The sequence below is a fragment of the Notolabrus celidotus genome, chromosome 16, assembly GCF_009762535.1.
Source record: "Notolabrus celidotus isolate fNotCel1 chromosome 16, fNotCel1.pri, whole genome shotgun sequence".
NCBI lineage: Eukaryota > Metazoa > Chordata > Actinopteri > Labriformes > Labridae > Notolabrus > Notolabrus celidotus.
The window spans coordinates 18,537,879-18,555,272 of NC_048287.1; the positions used below are offsets into that span (position 1 = coordinate 18,537,879).

At 38.2% G+C, this 17,394-nt stretch overlaps 2 protein-coding genes and 1 non-coding gene across 3 annotated transcripts; all 3 read right to left on the bottom strand.

Annotated features, from left to right (window-relative positions):
• Window positions 1-969: 969 nt before the first annotated feature.
• On the bottom strand, window positions 970-1,042 carry trnav-cac. The gene has a single exon. It is a non-coding gene; the product is annotated as a tRNA-Val (tRNA).
• Window positions 1,043-2,658: 1,616 nt separating this feature from the next.
• Window positions 2,659-5,389, bottom strand: rplp1 (ribosomal protein, large, P1). The gene is made up of 4 exons (XM_034705479.1): window positions 5,177-5,389; window positions 4,159-4,233; window positions 3,250-3,364; window positions 2,659-2,788 (listed from the first exon to the last, which is right to left on the bottom strand). Exons 1-4 carry the CDS (start codon window positions 5,246-5,248, stop codon window positions 2,706-2,708), a joined length of 345 nt encoding a protein of 114 aa, XP_034561370.1. The 5' UTR covers window positions 5,249-5,389; the 3' UTR covers window positions 2,659-2,705.
• A 1,780-nt stretch (window positions 5,390-7,169) lies between these two features.
• clptm1l (CLPTM1 like) lies at window positions 7,170-16,095 on the bottom strand. Its single transcript, XM_034705058.1, has 18 exons — window positions 15,802-16,095; window positions 14,594-14,819; window positions 14,288-14,382; window positions 13,814-14,003; window positions 13,356-13,534; window positions 12,959-13,037; window positions 12,664-12,781; window positions 12,195-12,289; window positions 11,582-11,666; window positions 11,138-11,241; window positions 10,989-11,054; window positions 10,720-10,770; window positions 10,473-10,555; window positions 10,342-10,376; window positions 10,138-10,193; window positions 9,463-9,507; window positions 9,077-9,192; window positions 7,170-8,913 (listed from the first exon to the last, which is right to left on the bottom strand). Exons 2-18 carry the CDS (start codon window positions 14,756-14,758, stop codon window positions 8,823-8,825), a joined length of 1,653 nt encoding a protein of 550 aa, XP_034560949.1. The 5' UTR covers window positions 14,759-14,819; window positions 15,802-16,095; the 3' UTR covers window positions 7,170-8,822.
• Between the last annotated feature and the right edge of the window lie 1,299 nt (window positions 16,096-17,394).

The window sequence follows — 17,394 nt, forward strand, 5'->3', positions numbered from 1 at the left end:
TGCATGTTCCTGTAGTTGGCATGTTAACATGTTTCTATTGTTTTCGTTGAGTCCACACCGTTTGGACAAGGTTTACATTTGGTGCTTTAAAACTCAAAGGTTTTTGTGGCCTCAAAAAGAAAATACTTAAGTATTCAAAGTACTTTTTAAAATTTCTCAAAAACTTTGTATTTTCACAAAGCATGAGTGCATTCAAGAAGTACATTTTGTTACATTCTATATTCTTATCTAGAAACCATTACTTGAAATCTCTACCATGGAATAAAAACAGCAACTAAGTTACTCCAGGCACAGACAACTTAGTTTGAAACGTTCATCTGGAATTAAACAAATGTTAGGTAGCTCAACACGCTTTCTCGGGTTGGACTGCGAATGTTGGTATGTTTGAGCAGAGTGGGAAACGGGGAGAACATTTCAAAAGATACGTATCATTCTTCATTTCAAAAACCTCTAACACGGGCTAAAGATATGGCCATGGGTGCTCAGGTGGAGAATTGTAGCCATCATGAACGGCCTGATCTGAGTGAAATCTGCTCTGTGTTTGCTCCACATTCAACCGTGGAGACGCACGATATCCAGGTACGGCTAAATCACTGAGACAAACAGAACTACAGACTTTACTGTCCTAGGGATCATATTTCAGAAAAGAGAAGGAAATTCATGAGCTGACTTCAAAGCAAAAGTAGTGAGTAACTAGAGCACTGGGATTGGGGAAAAAGGTATACACACCATAAGCAACACATAAATGAAATGAGAACACTTAATTTTCATCAGCGACTCAAATAAAACTGCTGGAGGAAGTAATGCCTCGTGCATGCAGCCAGAGCCAGAGCAGGATTATTAACCCCTTACTCCCATGAGAATGTCCGAGCCTTTCATACAGGACATTTGACTCATGTTGTGATTACACTGGACAGACATATGCACCTCTATGTGTTACCCTTTAAAGTTACAAAAATATTGAAAACATGTTTCCGCCCGGTTTCGAACCGGGGACCTTTCGCGTGTGAGGCGAACGTGATAACCACTACACTACGGAAACTGATGCTTACAGTACGACGTGAAAATACTTTGTGAATATGCCACTACGTAACATTTTGCGTTATTTGATACGTAAAATTAAGCTCCAGCCACATTTCGCAATATCCATTGGTTCGGGGAAAGCATGTGACGTCAGCCTCCAGGACCTTACATTGATATGAAAGGGGTGCAGCTATCAAGTAAACTAGCACTGTTTGTCAGCACGTGGCACTAATGGACTACCTTGATGTTTACCAAGGCTGACAACAAACTGTTGTCAAATGTTGAAAAGTGAATGGCTTTGTTCAGTAATAAAAGTTAAATTGCGACCCTTTTCTCGAAGAAGCACAACTTTTCTCATACATTTACGCCTTTTTCCTCTTAATAGCATTATTCAATTAATTATTTAGTCATAACACAACTTTATTCTCTAAATGGTTTAATTTTCTCTAATATGGTGCTTGTACTCCGTCGTTAATTCACCGTTTACCAAACACCGTAGGTGCTGGGGATCGAACCATCATTTTTCGACTGAGAGGAGACGACCCACTCTACTATTTCAGTTCATAATAGCTAAGCAGGAGATCATTCGTCTTAGATATTGGTTTAATTCAAAATTACGTACCATTTAATTGATTTTTGTGATATTTTAGTTAACACACAAGACTATGCCAATTTCACACATTGAGGGTAGGCTTATATTTTTTTCTTTATTTGTACAAAGACTGTTTAAAGGCACTATGTGGAGTTTTTCACTAGCTGAGAAACAGACTGAAACCAACACTGATGCCTCTTTATGACCTTCAAAAGCAAAAAAAACCATAAACACTGATACTTTCTCTGCTGTCATTTCTAATGCCTTAAACCACTCAGAGGGGGTAGGTGTCAGACCACATGAATGACATTTGGCTTTAGAAACATCCTTTTTCTGGCTGTTTTCATGGCAAATAATCACATTGAGGGACAAATCTGACTGTTAAAAGACAGCAGGGTGAGGTTTTTGTTGAAAACACTACTTTGCAGAACAAGAGATAAGAGGTATCACTTTGTCCATAATGGGGCACCAAAATTGATATAAATCAAAAGTTCCTCACAGCAGCTTTAACTTCTATAATCTTTATAAATGTAAAAAAATATATTTTATATTTGGTCTCATAGTTGTTCATATACCCAACATTCTTGAGGCTGAGGCTGTCTGCACAATCTTTGTATTTCTGGATTGTAACAGATAACCAAATAATGTAAAATTCAAAAGGACATTGTGGTTACCCACAATTGCAATGCCATTGAAATTAAGAAGTCACTTTTTTTTTTGTCCTTACAGATTGTGAATGACAAACAAATCTGCATCCATAAGTTTGACAGGACCAGAAATCAGTGTTAGCACCTAATCCAATTCCTTGCTTCACCTTTAATATCCTTCAACACCAACTGAATTTTTCTGCATGTACCATTACTCCCTCCACAAGTATTTTAAGCTCCCATAACTTCCATTTAATTAAACTAGTTACAGTGTCATGTGTATTGAATCCCCCCCCATCAATAGCTGTTACATTCATTCTTTTAGAAGTCATAAGCAATATTTGTAGAAGTACACAAGACTATTCATGGTGTAGAAGAAAAAAAAACTCAGGAAGGTAGCTGTGTTTTTGTTGTTTTATTGTGTTTTTACAAAAACAGCTGATTTAATCAAAGAGACCGAATCCCATGTCATCGTCAGATTCCTCAGACTCATCCTTCTTCTCTTCTTTCTTCTCCTCCTCCTTGGCTGTAGGATAAAAAAGAAAGTATGGTTAACAAAGTCATAAGATTCAAGGTACTCGCATTGGCAACTATTATTAACTTTTAAACAGGGCCAAAACTGAGATTAGCATTTTCATAATGACCAAAAGGAGTCAGCTGTTGGTGTTGCTGGCTTTCTTTTTGGTAAGTACTTAAGTTAACTTTATCAGAATCAGAATCCACTTTATCGACCAGGTATGCTTGAACACAAGAAATTTGAGTTGGTAAACTGTGCTCTCTTTGTACAAGGTATAAGAATAAAAAGGCATACAAATAAAAGTATAAGTATAATAATATCATCAGATTAAAAAAGGCACAGCCTGGGATCACATCATATCAACAAGTCCTGAAGCAAAAGGTGTTGCACACTGTACAAACCTAAATTATTTATCAGAATTTTTTTGTTTAAAAACTTCTCTAGATTTCAACCAGAGTTCGTGCAGTTACCTGGGGCTTCACCAGGGGCGGCGGTTCCAGCAGCAGCTGGAGCAGCACCAGCTGGGGCTCCACCTCCGGCTCCAACGTTGCAGATCAGGCTGCCGATGTCAACGCTGGTAAGAGCCTGCAAAATGACAAATTCTCATGTCAGCGTCTGACTACTCATATGCCCAAGACTGGTGAGGAACACACCGACCACAATTCAAGTCTGTGTAAAAAGTGGTGCTTACCAAGTAGACCCCTATACTAATTATAACTCCTCATGAATAGTCACATTAGGGTCATGTTCATTTCAAAGATCCTTTGAAGAATCTGAAGTCAATCCTACTGGTGCTTTCCATGTTTTGATTGCCTGAAATTGTCAACAATAATCTTGACTTCTGTGATTTTTCACTTTGAAATATGTTTTTGACCACAACCATCTCACTTTTGACCTTACCACTGAGAATTTAAACTGAGTTAGACTGAAAGCTAAAGAGTGAAACAGTCCCTACAAGGACCACAGTAAATTATTTCATCATCACATCTTATTCATTCATAGGTGAGGGGGCATCTTTCAGCAGTCACTTCTCAACCTGGGCTTGAGTCTTTATTTTTTACTGAGCATAAAATGCAAATTTTAAGACATGAAACCCATGTATTTATAACAAGAAAAGTAAGAAGTGTCTCAGAAAACATAGATCTAGTTTTACAGGTGAGCTATTTGAAGAAAAAACACAGGGTACTATTTCACAGCAGACAGTCAAACTGCTTGAAAGCTGCTAAAATATCAAATTTTAGATCAACAGATGTCATCATTTTGAACTGCTGTAAGTTTATAATGTGCACCAACCCTTCAAACGTTTGAAGTTCCTCAACACCAGTACATTGGACTAAAAAAATTATATATACATATACATATCTGTGTTGTTCACTCACCTTGGCAAACAGACTTGGCCAGAAAGGCTCCACTGTGACTCCTGCAGCCTTGATCAGGGCATTCAGCTTGTCCTCCTGCAGACGGGACCCAACATTAGTTACACATTTATTTCATCACCCTTAAATATAAACACCAGTATAGCAAATAAAAACTATTCCAGGCTCAGGGGGTTTGTATGTTTCATGCATGCCATTGAATGCACATGCTATTTGTGCCTGTTTGAAGGGATGCTGTGTAGATCAAAAGAGACTACTTAAAGCCATTCTGCAATCTGGATTTATTAAATCCTATATAGTTCAGTTCATTGTGTGTTGACTGAAACATTGAAGACATCTTTAGTCAGTACTGACTACTTACATTTTATACTGACTGGGAAGTAATGCAATCCCATCAGTGACAGATCATTCCAACAAGACTAGGTTTGATCAGTGCTACATCGTAGTTTACCCAGTGGTTAGCACGTCATGTTGATGATGTTCAGCCTCCACGTGTGTCTCACTGGTTCAGCTAGCATTACAAAGGTCTGTTGCTTTATGGCAGATGAAGCTAAGCACACATCCACACGTGTGTCACAGTTACAACCTGTCTAAAGCTTTCAGTAGCATTCGATATACTATTGATCTATTAGCTTAGCATTCGTTGGCACCTATTACTTAGTGAGCGACGCACCTAGAACTCCAAAAGATAGTTTAAACGACGAAGACATGTGTCAATAAACAACAAGTAGGGCCACATGCTGTATATTTCTCTCCTAAAACACAAGACATGAACTGTGATCTGGTACTAAAACGTGGCCTTACGTTAGCAGTACGCATGCCGCCATTTTTGCCGGCAAATAAGATTGTTGGGACTTCTTATAACTCAAACGCACAAACTTGTGACAGCCCAATTTAAATGAGATGGTCTTCGTCATCAAACTTGTATATTTAGGGCTATCATTGCCAGAACAGAACGCCGGTGGATCCAGTTTACATGTATTTACAGGCTAAGCTGTCAGGGGTAAACCGGGACACTTACGGTGACGGGTACTTCATCGTCGTGGAGGATCAGAGCAGAGTAAATGCAGGCGAGCTCGGACACGGAGGCCATTGTAGATGTAGGATTTTATATTTGTCGCGTTGGATGCCTAATATTGACGGTGCTAGTCGCCGGATTGCGGGCCTTAGCTTCGGGTGAAGAACCGAGCACCTTAGGCACGTTTACGTCGGTAAGCGGAAAGGGAGGGAAAGAGGGCGGGAGCTTGCTATATGTACTCACGTCAGGGCTGCGTGCATCCAACGTAAGTACGTACAAGAAGTGACATCATACGTAGTCCAAATCAAAGGATGGGTTAATTCCATAGACAGTTTGTAAAATGTTATATTGTTACATTGTTACATCGTTACATTGTTACATTGTTACATCGTTACATTGTTACTTTGTTACATTGTTACATTTTTACTTTGTTACATTGTTACGTAGCAATGTCATTTAGCAGACGGTTTTATCCAAAGCGACGTACATACGAGAACAAGAACAACACAAGCAAATATCTAGACAAGAGGAAACAAGATCAGTAAGAGTAACAAAGTTCTTCAGGTCCATTTGGATGCAGGTACTGCCAAAAAGTGTAAAGGCAATGCACAGAAGTAAATAAGGATTTTCTTTTTTATATATATATAGTAAAATAAGGAACATCTACAATGAAGCAACCAAACAATTTAAGACCTTCTATTATCATCATCAAGAATTACCATCACCACAATAATGACCAAAGTACCAAGTGCTGGGTCACTCAAGAGCTGAACACAGATTCCCAGAGTAGAGCAGGACAGTGTGAGTCAACTTTAGCTGGAAGACATGATCTGCCACTGGGGACAACAGTGGAGAACAGTCTAGCTAAGTGCATACTGTTTCCTAAAGAGCTGGGTCTTTAGCTGTCTTTTGGAAGTAGAGAGGGACTCTGCAGATCGAATGGAGTAGGACGATGCATTCCCCCATTTAGGGACAACAGAAGAGAAGAGTCGAGCTAGTATATATATAAAATATATACAGTAAGTCTATGGTTGATTCCATGTGATATGCTTTATCAGAAATGACTTATGTGATGATGATGATGATGATGATCTGAAGCGACAGTGCTGTAAACTATGCACAGGCTAATATGATGGCACGTAAATTTCTTGTGTGCACAGATAATGTTAAAACAGAGCTTTTTAGAGCTTACTGTACTCCTCTTTATACTGCTCATTTGTGGCGCAGTTACAGTAGAGCTAAAATGAAAAAGCTTCAGGTAGCATATAATGATGCATATCGAATTTTCTTTAAACTACCAAGATGGACCAGTGCAAGTTTTATGTTTGTATCAAACAATGTCCCTACGTTTCATGATTTGATGTATACATATATGTGTCTCTTGGCTGATTCAGGAAATGAAATTTTAAGGAAGCTCACTCAGCCCACATTAAGTGACACAGGGTATTTTTCTTGCTTTTTGAAACATTGGAACAAATGCCTTTTTATTCTTTAATCAAAATGAATGTGTAAACTGTTGTCATATGATTTTTTTATTTCTTGCTTGACATGTATTTTACTTATTTTTAGTCTTTTATATTACTCTTGTGCTAATATGGACCTATGGGTCTGAAATAAAGTATATCTATCTTTAAAAAAGAAAGATTATTTTAATAAAACAACAAACTACAACCTTAAACACACATGGACGACTTTATTTCATTTTATGACATTTGCCTTACATACAAAACAGGGTTTTGCTTTTAATACAAAACTGGTTTTCTTTATCTGTTTAAATTAGCTGCTTTCATGCAAATGTTAGTCTTTGTAGATATGGACAGGCGTCTTTGAAACTAAAATGTAACTCATTGGCTGCTAATTTGACACTTTGCAGGTCTTTTAGCATTCTTCGTTTAATTCCAGCTGCCATTATTTCCTAAAAGGTGCGAGGGTGCACAGAGAAATTATGTCCAGAAATTTTCAATCAAACCATTCCTCAAAAAACAACAACGAGATGTTAAGTCAGTCATTTTTATTTAATCTCCATCAAAAGCATAAACATTACAACAAGTAAAACCATTCCAAGGCAAATTTCTGGTAAATCTCTCCTGACTGCTTATACACTGGAAGAGAAAACCTGTACTAGATCTCTGTGACCTAATCCTGACATCTGAATATGGTGTACGCTGATTCCAAGCAAAGTATTTCTATTCAAAAATAAAAACACAAGGATGAAACAATATGGCTGAAAGAAAAAATCAAATGTGACTGTAAATTCAGATGAAGTAATACTTTTCTCAAGTCTTACCATTTACATTTTTACCTACAATGTCAGCGTCCTATTTAAAAACATCAGATAGACCAATCATGGTGAATGTTCAAAGTTCAAAAACAGATGAAGACTAATTCTCACATTTGGCACTAAAATGTTGTCTTGGCCCAGATATGTAAAAAATACTCAAGGAGGTAAAAGACTGTAGTGAAAAGATTGTGTGGCTATTTGAGGTCCCCTCTCCTGGAATGACCAAGCTGTGGACAGGGCAGGACACATTCAGGCCAATTACACTAAATTATTTTGGAACTTTTATGTTTAAGTTTGTAATATTCAGACATTTTATCCCTGACTCTGCAGCAACACATTAGAATCTTATGGCTGCTTCAAATGCACAATTTATTTGTATGTGGTCATATACTTTAATTCATAGGATATTAAGTTGGTGAATAACTTGTAGAAATTAATGTATTTAAAACAGCAGACTTTTCTTCCTCTTAGATGCCCTTTGTATTTGACTTACTTTACCCCCTCATTCTGCTTATTCTCACTTCACAACTGTCACTCTGTATTGTGTCCCTGGGTTTACATACAGTATATTGACTACTCTATTTGTTAAGTTGGGATAAAAACATGTTGAAAAGTACACACAATAGTTCTGAGGTAAATGGTAAACAACCTTTCCAGTGTGCAATAATAAAACATCATTAACATTATTTCAATTATAGGAATGCGATCTGTAAGTTTCATTTTGGGAATATTTAGGTGGACTAACAATACACCCATTTCTTGACCACCCGTGTCTGTGCTGCCTTACTTGCCAAATTCAGCTGTCCTGTTACTTTTTAGTAACTTAAGTCAGCAGTTTCCAACTTTAAGTACCATCAATCTCAACATCAAGCAATAATGAAGACCAGATTTTTTTCCTGAAAGCTCAGATGTATCACACCTGGAGTTACTGGAATAAAAATATGTCATTTCATTGTAATTTGTAAACACATGAATATTAAAAGTATAAAAATCCCTTTTTGTGAATTGACATGTAAAAAAGGAAAGACAGAATTTATAGCTGAGTAGGCTCGGCATGGCGACAAACAGCCGCTGTGGAAGCATACACTGAAGCTGAGTGTTAGAACTGTAATAGTAATGGTCTTTGTGGTGAGCTGGGTGTTTTATGGGATGCAGTGTCAGTTGAGATGGGGTTGAGATTAAGCTGATTGATCTTCCTGTCCTGTCACACACTGCAAAACAAAAAGTAGTACCCCTCTGGACAGCAATAAGGCAGGATTTAGAAGTAGATCAGTGAATGATGCCAAATAAGATCAGCGGATACCAGGGGAACCGCAGACTACACCCACAGGTACCACATCATAGACGCCAGCAACATGTCACTCCTCTCTAGTCCTTGTGTGTCTTTCCTTTGGGTTTTTCATTTTCATCATAAGACACTCCGTATTCATTGACTCTTGTTTTGTCCACTGGGTAGAGCCTGGGGGAAAGAGAGAGGCAGTTCAAGGTTAGAATAAGAATAGAAAAAGGTCAAATTAATCAGTGATATTGGACTCTGTGTGTGCGTGTGCGTGTGCGTGTGTGTGTGTGTCTGTGTGTGTGTGTGTGTGTGTGTGTGTGTGTGTGTGTGTGTGTGTGTGTACCATCTCTGATAGAGGTAAATGAGAAACACCACATCGTCTCTAAAACAGGCCAGTCTGTGGGACGTTGGCATGGTGATGATGAAAGCGAACACATCGTCGATGAAGGTGTTGAATGCCTGGCAACACCAGTCAGTATTAATGACATACCAATGTGAAAAATACATCCATAAAATTAATCAAATTCATTGACAGTAAACTCAAATTAACTATTCAATTTACATTTCAATATCAGTTATACCAAATCTAACTTTTTACCAACCAATCACAGATAAAGAACTCCACTTCATTAAGTATAAACCTCTAAATAAATACCCAAAAGCTCCAAATCTAGTCCATGTACTCATTTAAACATGTTACTGTGCCCTGAATTAACAGATTGTTCTCACCTTGTACATGAAGGCTTTCCAGGGCAGGTGGGCCACAGATTTGAACTGTAAAGAATAATTATTGGTTAGAATAAGTCAGAAAAAACAAGAGAAAATCAATTCAAAGCAATGACGTGGTGCAATTTCTGTTTCTGAAATCTTTAAATAGGAAAGAAGTTTTAGCAGGAACAGTTCCATTAAAATATCTGAAGGAGTTTAAATGTTTCCTGTGAAGTCTTAGACTCCTTCTTCAGCTACTGTGTAAGTGCTTTTCAATCATTAGCTCCATGTTTTGGGTCAAAACATGTCAAACATTACTGTTTAATTTAGAAAATTACTGTTTAATTTAGAAAATTACTGTTTAATTTTGAATGATATTCCATTCATCACAAGGTGGTAGTGACACACTAATACAGGCTGCAATTGGAATACTGCAAGCTGGTAAACATGGTTAAGACGGACATTAACTCCATATTTCCTTTAGACCTCAAAGACACACACGGTGGGTTTTGGTGAGTAACAGTGAATGTAAAAATTACTGTATTAGTCATAATAATTCCATATTAAGTTGAGATGCTACTCAAACTTTGACAAGTTCCTCTTCATAAATGCATCTAATTCATCCCCACATTTAAAACTTTCAGCAAATGAAGATCGATCTCACAGTCACACACACTTTCACCATGCTGAACTGACCTTATAGTTGACAAACAGCTGAGGAAGCATGAAGAGGAAGCCAAAAGCATACACACCTGAAATAATCAAGATCAAGTTAAAGCCTTGTCTTTCATTTAAATGATTTGAATGTATTTGAAAATCTGAATCCTGTTTATAATGCAATCGTAAATGTATTTGGTATGTCTCATCTCCAAAGTAGTCAGATTAAAAGAAAAAACATACCGTTCACCAGACTGTTGATCAACCACGAGTACCAACTAGAACAGATAACCATTTCATGTTAGGATTTTGACATCAGCAGCACATGATGAGCTTTAATTTAGTAAAAAAGTGTGCATGTTTTGTAGAGGTACCTCTTGTATCGTAGAAATACTAGAGCGTACACCGCCCCACCAATACACAATGGGTACAGGAGGTATGACAGATACTTCATGGCCTAAAGAGACACACATGTCACAAGAATACCTGTGCTTCTAGTTAAAACACATCAATGATGTGAAGTAACAAAAGTTTCCGCACCCTCATTGAACTGACTACAAAAATAACGTGACATTCAGTTAACACTCATCTAATGTATTCCTAGCGATAAGTGAGTCTTACCAGAGTGTCGTACTCTTCTGTTCTTCTCTCTGATTCATCTAACTTTCCAAACTGTTCAACGGGAAAGAAAAAGAAACATTCATTTTATTTTTCACATCTTCACACAGAATTTCTCTATGCCTATATCTGTTTGGGAGGCTGGGTCTGAAACAGTATCAGGAAATTCAGCACTTTCCATTTGAATCCAAAACAAGGCCTATCGTGTTGTCTATTTTATATTTTTATTTTATAAAAAGGTTAACAGATCTACCACACACACACAGACCTACCAGGAACGTTGGTTTGCCTCCTTTCCAGAAAACTTGAATCTTAAAAGCCTTCTTGACTTTCCATACCTGCAACAAAAACAAGAATTATGCCAGTGAACCTGAGTAATTTATCACCACATATAATATGTGTCCAGTCTCTGTGTACTCACTTCAATGATAGAGCCGATACCAGCAGGTATGAGGACAAGAAGACTGGTCTGCTCATCAAACAAGTAGAGGAAAATCACTATGGTGCTGAAACATCTCCAGAGCACTACAAAACAAGACACACTTACAAATGTTGATGTGACACATCTGACTTTCTACAGTTTTCATGCACCTGCAGAGAGTGAATTCTGTCTACTCTTATTGTTTGTATTTTCTATCTTATCAATCTAGAACTCAACTTGTCTTATTGTGCCAGAACCTTGGAAGCATATAGTTACAGTGAAATCAAAATGCTCTGTTAATCAATTACGACTAATTTGTAGCGTGCATCTGAATCTCTGAACATTTCAAACATTGTTATTGTTTTGTTCCCTGATTGAAATCACGACTTTAGTTGTTGAAACTGTATACAAGTATATCTAGTCCCTGGAAAGAAAATGACCTACCTGCTTTGCTGGACATCCCCACCATGCTTTTCTTTTGTTTCCAGAAACTGATGTCATTCTTGAATGCCAGGAAGTCAAAAAGGAGCTGAAGAAGAAATTGACAAGAGACATATGACTCAGATCTGTTTGATATCAAGGGTGCATGGAGTTATATGTTGCTTTTTTTTTTTTTTTTGGAGAATAGAGCAAAAGTGGGGAAAAGTTGGAGTTATAATGCATCTGCTTTTAAGATATTCATACTAACAGTGAAGCATTAAGCAATACATAGATTTGCATAATAAGGGGCATGGGTGAGTGGACATACAGGCGGGCGTGATGTAGCTGTATTCCATTACAGTGACCATCCTATATGGTCTTTAAAACCCCATTTGATAAATCACTGGGTGATGTCACTGGGACTACATTAATGTTTTATACAGTCTGTGGTTGAAACAGCCATGTTTCTTTTATGTGATGGATGAAAAGGTCCACATGAAGCATTACCAAACTTCTATTCATATATTTATTCAGGGCCTGTTAAGTAAACAGATCTTTAAGCTCTTCTCTGCTTGTTACGTATACTGTTATATGATTTTTCTAGTGTGATGTAGTGAAATGCTGACTTCAGTCTTACATGGAAGGCAGCGACAAAGAAGGTCAGAGCCAGGAAGTACAGGTTTGTATCCACAAAGATTCCTTTGATCTCATCTGCATCTTTTTCTGTGAAACCTGCAACAAGGAGACAGACAAACATAGTATTTGGTATTAAAGCAAAACACTTCTAGACAGTGTGTGTGTGTGTGTGTGTGTGTGTGTGTGTGTGTGTGTGTGTTTGTGTGTTTGTGTGTTTGTGTGTGTGTGAGATAGAGAGAGAGAGAGAGAGAGAGAGAGAGAGAGAATGTATTGTATGAATGTATGTGCTTTAGCAATAACATCTCCTTGTTCATGCCAATAAAGCAAATTTGAATTGAATTGAAAAAAAAATTGAGAGAGAGAGAGAGAGAGAGAGAGAGAGAGAGAGAGAGAGAGAGAGAGAGAGAGAGAGAGAGAGAGAGAGAGAGAGAGAGAGAGAGAGAGAGAGGGAAAGATCAAGTTGAGTATACCAAACTGCTGCAGAGAGTAAACAGCATCTTGCATGTGGATCCAGAATCGCAGCCTCCCCAAAGAGATGGCGTCGTAGGAGATGGTCAGAGGGAGGTCCGTGGAAGTGCTGTTGATCTCCTTCAAATACACACATTTACACATAATTAGAATGATCTTCTTTAGGTATGTAAATTTGCTTACTTCAAACAAGTTCAGATAATAAATTAGATAGAATACAAAATGTGCATTTCAAAACTAGCCCAACAGTCACTTACAAAGTGTCCCAACATATGAATTCAAGATATAAGAGCTTACCGCAAGGTCTTTGACCCTGTTGCTGAGCTCATCAACAAATAGCAGCGGTAGATAAACCATCTTTTTACCATTTTGGAATCTGAAAAACAGATGACACATTAGTTTAGATAATATTCAACATTGACAGCAGTTTCCAAACCATACACAAGCAAGAAAAGAGCTGGAGTGCTTAACTCAAAAGGTTTTTAATTTCACTAGCTGCTAACCCAAGGTAAAAAAAATTACTTGCAAACATCGGCACTCACAATTAAGTCAGTAATGACAGATGTTGACAGCAGCCTACATCTATAATTAAAAGTTGTTGACTTTATTAAGAGTGCTGACATTTTTTTTTGCATGTAATCCAAACTATACCCACACGTTTTTATTCTAAGACAATGTTTTATCTGCGTCTTACACTCGGAGGTATCTGTGGACATCACTCGGCAGGGATTCTCTGTCAAACACGAAGTGGTCACCCACGATGTTCAGTGTCAGGCGAGTGCGCCAGTGAGAAACCGGGTGATCTGACGGGGAATTGGGGCCATCTCCTGCATCAGCACGCCGTTTCTTCTGCTGAGCTTCTTCTTTCTTACCCTGAGTGATCACAGAGACAAATTTAGACAAATATATTTTACTCTCAAATAAAACGTCTAATTGGATACCAAACTTGTCCATTTTGTTGTTGTTTTTGAAAAAACAATAATGGATGTAATAATGGACAAATAATAATGGTTAAATAAAGACATAATCATACATATATTTACTGCTTATCTTTCATACCAATTATATATAATAGCTACCTAAAGCTTCTCCCTATGATCTGTAACACCCAGGACTGTGCCAGAAAACATGATACAGTTGAAAACTTTATACCTGTGTTTTATCCTCCCCAGATATTAGAGAGATTTCGGGTTGTTTTGGGACCATGTATGTTGTGAGCTGAGCCACTAAGTGGACTTGTCGTGGATCCTGCCACGGAGTGAAGCCAGCTTGATGGACAAATATCAGGGCGTATAAAGTCCCATTGTTGCGGGTCTTCTTGGGTAGGGAGACATTTACTACCCTGAAGAAAAAAAAAGAGAGAAAGGAAGGAAGAAACAAGAGGAAGAAGGCATTTCAGATCAGTATATACTGTGTATGAGATGATGGATTATGTGTGAATATGTCACAGCAGTTTTCTTGGAAAATTTCACTCATGGGCAGGGGTTTGTCAAAGTTCAGCATTACTCAGCTTGTTTACAGCTTTCAATCTGGCTTAGCCGATCATATGTAAGACCAGAGACAATTCAATTGCCATGCTTGTTATAACTGTTCAGTCAAAATCTCAAAGATGAAGGCTCAACCAACCTCTCAAATTTGGCGTTGACATCAAATTCTTCCTCTTTGTGGATCAGTGTATGTCCTCCCTCTGCACTGGGCCGTAAAGCAGTGAAGATACTCAACTGGACACATAGAGCAACATTAAGCTATTATTAAAATCATACAGCTTACTACTGGCCTCATTCCTAAGCTCCCTTTTAAACCCACCCGCACACACACACACACACGCACACACGCACACACACACACACACACACAGCTGAACAGAAAACACAGAGTATTAGGATTCAACAGAGTGAGAGTAAATCCATTGACTTCTCTACATTTACTGACCTGTAGTTTCGGGTTCTCTGCCAGGAAGGGTGTGATACAGTTTTCACCGTTGGGCCTGTCGCAGGGTTTCGTGTACACTATCCCATACATCACCCAGCAGGTGTGGAGCACATACACCACAAACAACCCCACGATCAAGGTGGTGAAGGATGTTTTTAGAAACATGATGATGATTTTGTCCCTTTACGTTGTCTCTGTCAAATCGCCGTGAAGAATGGCCATATGTCTGCAAATGAGGAGTCAGAGATGGAGTGTATGAAGTGATGTCCAGGAGGGGGCACAATAATACACTAAAAGTCATGCTGACCATGTTCAGACAAGAAACTAAATAACATTACACATCATAAATAGATGCAGAGACATGAAAGATGCACCTATATTTGACTACTTAAGATCTCATACTAAAACCATGGACCTCACTACGATACTTTAACCTTATGAGAGGGCTTTCCTCATGATTTCTGAAAGGTTTGGCACTGAAATTTGGCAACAAGGCTTGCAGTTGTTGTTCATTAAATTTGTAAGAGGAAAACAATCACGTTTTTTTCTTCCTCTCCAGTCACAAAAAATGTCTTTTGAACATAAACCCATATTGAGGATGCCATGTTGTGTCTATTGTTAAGTTATTTATCACACGTTTTTCACCCAGAGAAACAGGGTTTTGTCAAGATATGGATGAAACTGGTCATGAACATATTCCGCATCATGCTCATCAGGTTTTGTAGTTGCTAAACTACACAGATGAAACAAAAGATGAGAGGGAGAGGGACCTCCTTGCATCTCTACAGAGCATGATGGTGGGTGATAAGAGTACAGGCTTGGCACAAAAACAACCACTGTTTTCACAAAGACCTCAGTCGCTGTTATTTTAAAAGACTTATCTTGACCACTTGTTACACCACAAATGTATCAAGCTGCAATACATATTTACTATATTTGTAGCTGAAAATTGTAATTTAGCACCATATCACTGATGGTTAAAAGGCTAGACACAATCTAAAACATTAAACTGAAGTCACGTTGCTGTCAAATTATCCACAAGGTTGCTTTTTTTTTGTATTGATGCACGTCATTGACAGATGTTTTGTTTTCTGATGTTATTGAAATCTGTTAGGCGACTGTGTTGCCGGATTTTTTAAAACATTTTTTTGCCTTGTATGTTACGGCACAGCACACATGTTGGATGAAGTATTTGATGTTGAACGTACCGATGTTTAATGTGGCAGGCTGTCAGTGAAAAGGACACTCTCAGCTCGGTAATTGGCTGAATATACGTCCTTTCACTTTACCGATCCTGCCTCCTACTTGGACGCGACGACATAGTTTCTTCAAAGCCGTCCACCGTCTGATGCTGAAAACAGCTGCTGTCAACTAGACTAGCCTTTCCATTGACGAAAAAAACACTCGTCTACCCACTGGTAGTAAACTGGAGTGTGAGGTGAATTTAAGGGATCAGTATTTCCGCCATTCGCTTCCTGGTTAGTACCATGAGCGAGATTTGAGCCCCGGTATCGCGAGACGTCACATTCTATGACCTATGCTCTATTTCAAGTTTTGTCAACCCTTAATTGAAACATTTAGGGGGTTTAATCGTTTGAAATACACCATCTCGCTAGCCAAGTCTTTCTCAGATTGTCCTTGTTGTTTGGGGCGATTACTGGAGGCTTTTCAGGTGTTTGAAAGCATATTTAGTCCCTTTATTCTAACAAAAAGAGAAAGCAAAAAAAGTGTTATAATGATTGTGAAAGCCAAGGATGATCAGAAGCAAAACTTTCCTTCTTTCTGTATCTCTGATCAAGTGCCACTGTGTAGTAAACTAAGTCAAATATCTGGGGCATGTTATCAGAAAAGACTTATGTGATGATGATGATCTGCAGCAACAGTGCTGTAAACTTTATGCACAGGCTAATATACTGGCACGTAAATTTCCAATGTGCACAGATAATGTTAAAACAGAGCTTTTTAGAGCTTACTGTACTCCTCTTTATACTGCTCATTTGTGGTGCAGTTACAGTAGAGCTAAAATGATAAAGCTTCAGGTAGCATATAGGCCGAATGATGCATATAGAGTTTTCCTAAAACTACCAAGATGGACCAGTGCAAGTTTTATATTTGTATCAAACAATGTCCCTACATTTCATTCTGTACTGAGAAATTTGATGAATAAATTAGTGATGGGAAGTTGGTCTCTTTTCAGAGAGTCGGATCTTTTGACTCGGCTCCCAAAGAAGAGCCTGCTCTTTCGACTCCAGAACGGCTCTTAATTTAGGATCTTTCGTAGCTGTATATTTTAGAAAGAAAGAAAGAAAGAAAGAAAGAAAGAAAGAAAGAAAGAAAGGTACTTTATTGATCCCCAGGGGGGGAAATTCAATTTTTTCACTCATGCTATTTTGGACATGCTACACATACAGGTTTTTTTGGTATATACATATAAATGCACACACATGCAATGAACATGCTTAGGGAGAGATGTCAGAGTGAAGATACTGCCGTCAACCAGCGCACCCAGAGCAGTTGGGGGTTCGGTGCCTTGCTCAAGGGCACCTTGGCAGTGCCCAGGCAAGTGAACCAGCACCTCTCCAGCCACCAGTCTACTTGCCTTAACTTTGCAAAAAATATGGTTTGTGTGTTGAAAACCCTTTTACATACACTGGTTTTATGAGAAGCCTTATAATTGCTTAATTTTGTGCATTTATTCTGTTACAAAACCATTCTTACTTTTGTTCAGTATTTTAATCAAACTTTTTTATTGCACAAATTAACAAAAATATGCAAACATATCCACAGAACAGAACCAAACT

Bases quoted from the DNA above. Each gene is read 5' to 3' on its own strand.
- rplp1 (XM_034705479.1), bottom strand. From the start codon at position 5,248: ATGGCCTCCGTGTCCGAGCTCGCCTGCATTTACTCTGCTCTGATCCTC. The intron at 4,234-5,176 runs GTAAGTGTCCCG...TCCCGTCTGCAG, and splicing joins ACGATGAAGTACCCGTCACC to GAGGACAAGCTGAATGCCCT. The intron at 2,789-3,249 runs GTAACTGCACGA...TTTATCCTACAG, and splicing joins CGCCCCTGGTGAAGCCCCAG to CCAAGGAGGAGGAGAAGAAA.
- clptm1l (XM_034705058.1), bottom strand. From the start codon at position 14,758: ATGTTTCTAAAAACATCCTTCACCACCTTGATCGTGGGGTTGTTTGTG. The intron at 10,194-10,341 runs GTATGTTTTTTC...TGATTATTTCAG, and splicing joins GATCAACAGTCTGGTGAACG to GTGTGTATGCTTTTGGCTTC. The intron at 9,508-10,137 runs GTCAGTTCAGCA...TATTCTTTACAG, and splicing joins AGCTGTTTGTCAACTATAAG to TTCAAATCTGTGGCCCACCT.